Source organism: Xenopus laevis, chromosome 7L (genome assembly GCF_017654675.1).
Source record: "Xenopus laevis strain J_2021 chromosome 7L, Xenopus_laevis_v10.1, whole genome shotgun sequence".
Taxonomy (NCBI): Eukaryota; Metazoa; Chordata; class Amphibia; order Anura; family Pipidae; genus Xenopus; species Xenopus laevis.
Window position 1 is genome coordinate 12,513,315 of NC_054383.1, and position 4,688 is coordinate 12,518,002.

A 4,688-nucleotide genomic window follows, 5' to 3' on the forward strand; every position below is an offset into this window, starting at 1 on the left:
AAAATTCCAGACATCCTCCCTTCATATCATGCCGCCGTTCCAGAGCAGTCATGAAGTTATAAAGTGCACAAAAACTATGGCTACTACAGGTGTTTCATCCCAAGCAGGGGAAATGACAGAGAACACCTTTCAAAGTTACCATATCTCCATTTTTCCCTGAATTTTGCCCCAAAAGTTACAAAAATAAAGTAAGAATCACGCTGGAAATGACACACAGTTAGTAAGAAATAAAAGGCAAACCTGATCATTCAGCACTCAATCTGCTCAGGTCTTGGAGGCTCCCTTTGTCTGGAGCGATGCACCTAAAATTCAGCCCCTGTCACTTTAACGGCTTGCTTTATATCAACTGGTGCAATGTTATTTAATAAGACTGACATGATAAATCGATGCCGAGACTCGGGCAGAGAATTTACATGTCAATGTCTTGTATTTTGCCTTGGGAGAACCAATAGAATAATGAAGCAAATTTAAAGGGACTTGGAGGGGGACAGTACCATAATGTGCATCTTTGTGCAGTTGTGAGCAGAACAGTTGCAAATGGACTCAAAACTTGTTTTTCAACAAGTCTCTGCTTTTCCCAAAGAGAATGATGGGAACTGTAGTTAAGCAAAGTCTGCAGGATTTATACCTGGATCAAAATCCCTTAATAACCCATAACTGAGCCCCTGGGGAATGGTATAGATGCCCAGCAGCAGGAATGCCCTTTCCCTGGCATATAGAAACTCCTTTGCTTGACTTGCCACTAACTCACATCTGACAGTTACACACCCGACTGCCAGAACTGAACACCAAGCATACATTTGGCTTTTTGACATTATCTTGCCCACCATAGACCCCCCTTAAAACTAAAGGCTTTTGAAGTTGGAGGTTGTTTCCAGTTTGTAGCCTAGAGGTGATGGCCAGGATTAATAATAACTTCCATTAAGTCTGGCTGTGCCATTTCTTGGGAAATCCTTGCGGAAGAGATGCAGACCCGGACTGGCAATCTGTGGGTTCTGGCAAATGCCAGAGGGGCTGCTGTATGGTTCCATAGAAAGTGGTAGGGGCCTGTTTGGGCTGTGCCTATTTGATTCCTAGAGGTGCCATAGAAAGTCAGTATTTAATGGGCTGGTGGGGGCTGATTGGACCTCTGTGTACCTATAATGCCAGGGTCTATTTTGATTCTCAGTCCAGACCTGGAGTAATTGATCCCTTGATGACATTGTGTAAGTGTCAGCCTGTCCTGTTAGGACACAGTCCCAATGGGCCGCTGCCGGACCCAGTAGAGCACATGCTGCCGGTCCCTGCCGGACTGAGGCTTAAGGGACGTTCTTGCGTCGTGTTGCCGCCAGGCGCCGCTGTTGCCGAGTTCTTCCGCTCCTTCTGCCGCAGGTGGATCTTGGTGTGTCTTTTGCGCTCGTCGCTCCGCGCGAACTTTCTGCCGCAGTAATCGCAGGCAAAGGGCTTCTCGCCGGTGTGTGTCCGGATGTGAGTGGTCAAGTGGTCGCTGCGGCTGAAGTTTCTCATGCAGATCCGGCACTGGAAGGGTTTGTGGCCCGTGTGGATTCGGATGTGTCGGGTCAGTTCGTCGGAGCGAGAGAAGCGTCTGTCGCAACCCTCCGCCGGGCACGGGTACGGCCTCTCGTGGACTGGGGTCTTACTGGGGCGGTTGGGGTATTTTCTGGGTCTGAGGATGGGCCGGAGGGGTAAGTTCTGGGGGCTGTAAGCGCTGGGGAGTCTGGGCCCCTCGCTGGAGCCCCCCAAAGTGAAGTTGCGGATGGTGGAGAGAGGGGTGAGGGGTGGGGGGCAAGGGAAGGGTTTCCTATCGGAATGTAAGTCTCTCTGGCACTGGGGGGGGAAGAGCGCCGAGTAGTCGGGGATCATTGGGAACATCCCCCCGTCCGACGCCCCCTTGGGAGAAGGGTAAGAGGGGGGCGGGTAGGAGGCCGCTGTGGGGGGGCCAATGAAAGCGGAGGGGTCCTGGTAGATCTCATTACAGCTGGAGTATGGGGGGGGCGAGTAGATGTGCTCCAGGTCACTTTGGGGGTGCGACATGCTGCAGCTCAGGTTGGGGGACCCCGAGGAGGCGTTGGAGGAGCTGGTGGAGGAGCAGGAGGAGGGCGGGACCCCCAGGAGACTGGCGGCGCTCACTAGATTGAAGATCCCTTCTGTGTTCCAGCCGGAGCCCGAGTACTGGTGATCAATGGAGATCTTGCCCATATAGGCGATCGGCTGAGTGCGGGGGGCACAGGGGTAGTTGGACGAGTAGGAGAAATCCAGCGACCGCTTGTCATTATTCATATCCACACTGATCATTCCATCTGCGGGGGAAACAAAAGGTACAATGTAAATGAAATCTATCAGCTGTTGTTGTACACACAGTCTATATCATGTGCCGGCAGCAGGGGGTGCTGGGAATTGTGGTCCGATATATCAGGAAGAAAATCCTCTGCTCGTTGCTCAACTTGTATTAATATTGTCCCTATGAGCTGCTCTGTAAATCAGTGCTGGGAGGATGGGGGAGGGGTATCATTTGGGGTTTAGTGTCACCTTACTGTCCCCACGTGGGAATCTGTCACGTCTCGTGTGCGACTTTGTGCAGGTGCCGGGGGATCGCAAGCGCTGTGGAACTATAATCTGGGGATAACCCTGAGCAGATTTCGCCTACTACTTGCCCTCACATTCCTCTAACCCCAATGAATTAGCGCTGAGACACACTGTACCCCAAAACTCGCGAGTAAATAATGGAACCTCCGCTAATTATGGTGACACAGTCGGAATCCCCTGCACGAGCTCAACTAACACCCTCTGCTCCTACAGCTGGTGACGCTTCTCTATCAGTACCGGAGCCCTATAATAAAGTGCCCTATAATAAGTTGCCCCATAATAAAGTGCCCTATAATAAATTGCCCTTTAATAAGTTGCCCCATAATAAAGTGCCCTATAATAAGTTGCCCTAAAATAAATTGCCCTTTAATAAGTTGCCCCATAACAAAGTGCCCTATAATAAATTGCCCCATAAATTGCCCTATAATAAGTTGCCCCATAATAAGTGCCCCATAATAAAGTGCCCTATAATAAGTTGCCCTAAAATAAATTGCCCTTTAATAAATTGCCCCATAACAAAGTGCCCTATAATAAGTTGCTCCATAATAAGTTGCCCTATAATAAATTGCCTTTTAATAAGTTGCACCATAATAAGTTGCCCTATAATAAGTTGCCCCATAATAAAGTGCCCCATAATAAAGTGCCCTATAATAAATTGCCCTAAAATAAAATGCCCTTTAATAATTTGCCCCATAACAAAGTGCCCTATAATAAATTGCCCCATAATAAATTGCCCTTTAATAAGTTGCCCCATAATAAATTGCCCTATAATAAATTGCCCCATAATAAGTTGCCCCATAATAAATTGCCCCATAATAAATTGCCCTTTAATAAATTGCCCCATAATAAGGTGCCCCTATTGTTAATTCCCAGATATATTGTCAGTTTCAGCTGCAGCTGGTGACAAACATAAGAAATCCCATGTAATTCCCAGTCTCCCTCTCGCTGCAATTCATCCCTCCCTGGTTTCTCTTGGTGCTGCCAGAGCCTGTGTCCCCCCTAATCCTGAGCAGCCTATAATCCCCCCTCTCCCAGATATTGCAAGTGCCTTATTACACCCCCGTCCCTAATACCGAAGGATCCAATATGCCCCTTCTCCCCGTTTAAGACAAAACCTATGACTATGAAGCCCCTAATCCCTAAAGCCTTCCCGGTACCCGACCCCAAGTCTCCCTGGTCCCATGTATTCTAATATCCCCGATTCCTTCCCATGTCAGACATGAGTCCCTTGGCTCTGGCTGATACAGGACCTGTCCGACCCCTTGCGATCAGATCTGTATCGCTTCTATCAGAGGACACCCCACACTCACAGGATCCCCACTTCTCTCCCTCCCTATAAGACGTACAGTAAATCACACACATACTGTATATACACCTGTTGCTCCACAGATAACGATGCCCCACACAGTTGCCCTCACTCTTTCCCACATGAACCAGCGCAACCACCCCGTGCCCCTTACCTCCTGTCACTCCGCTCATCTGATCAAAGGGTCCCCCCAGATCCACATTGGGGAAGATGGTCACCGACGCGGGCAGAGTAGAGTCCTCCCCGGGGTAGAAGCCTTCTGGGATCTGGTGCACAAAACTACCAAAAGTCACTGGCAGTTTATCTACTGCTTTAGCCGCCATGGTCTGAGCAAGTGCCCCCCAGGGTCAATTCAACCCAACAGGAATTATTATTATTATTATTATTATTATTGGGAGAGAGAATAAATAGCTCCTTAGATGTCCTTGGCAGCTGTGAGCAGTGAGTCTAAGAACTGCATCCCAAGGGCAGGATTAGCACATGTTGGCATTGGTTGCAGCAGTGAGAGAGCCAGTGCAGTTGTAGAGTCCCTGGCAGAGCAGTTAATCACTTGCAGTCCGAGGAAAGTGCCGCACAAAACTATTTATTCGTTGCCTTTGAATGTGCGTGACGTCACTGCCCATAGAAGGACTGAGGAACAGGGCTGGGGCACCCCGCCCCTCTCACCCCGCCCCTCTCCGTGTCGTCACTGGGACTTGCAAGAGGCTCGCCGGGCTATGAATGGGGAGATGGGCGGGGCCTCGCTGCGCTCTAAAGCGGGTGAATGAGAGAAGCCTCAGTTACAGTGTAGCGGCTG

The 4,688-nt window shown here is 49.6% G+C and overlaps 1 protein-coding gene across 1 annotated transcript; it reads right to left on the minus strand.

The window, feature by feature from the left end:
* Nucleotides 1–1,117: 1,117 nt before the first annotated feature.
* Nucleotides 1,118–4,332, minus strand: egr2.L (early growth response 2 (Krox-20 homolog) L homeolog). The gene is given in 11 exon segments (NM_001085779.1): nucleotides 1,118–1,230; nucleotides 1,233–1,272; nucleotides 1,275–1,330; nucleotides 1,333–1,762; nucleotides 1,765–1,781; nucleotides 1,783–1,942; nucleotides 1,944–1,953; nucleotides 1,956–2,300; nucleotides 4,047–4,068; nucleotides 4,071–4,074; nucleotides 4,076–4,332. Coding segments are annotated over 11 exon segments (1,242 nt in total). The 5' UTR covers nucleotides 4,216–4,332; the 3' UTR covers nucleotides 1,118–1,212.
* Between the last annotated feature and the right edge of the window lie 356 nt (nucleotides 4,333–4,688).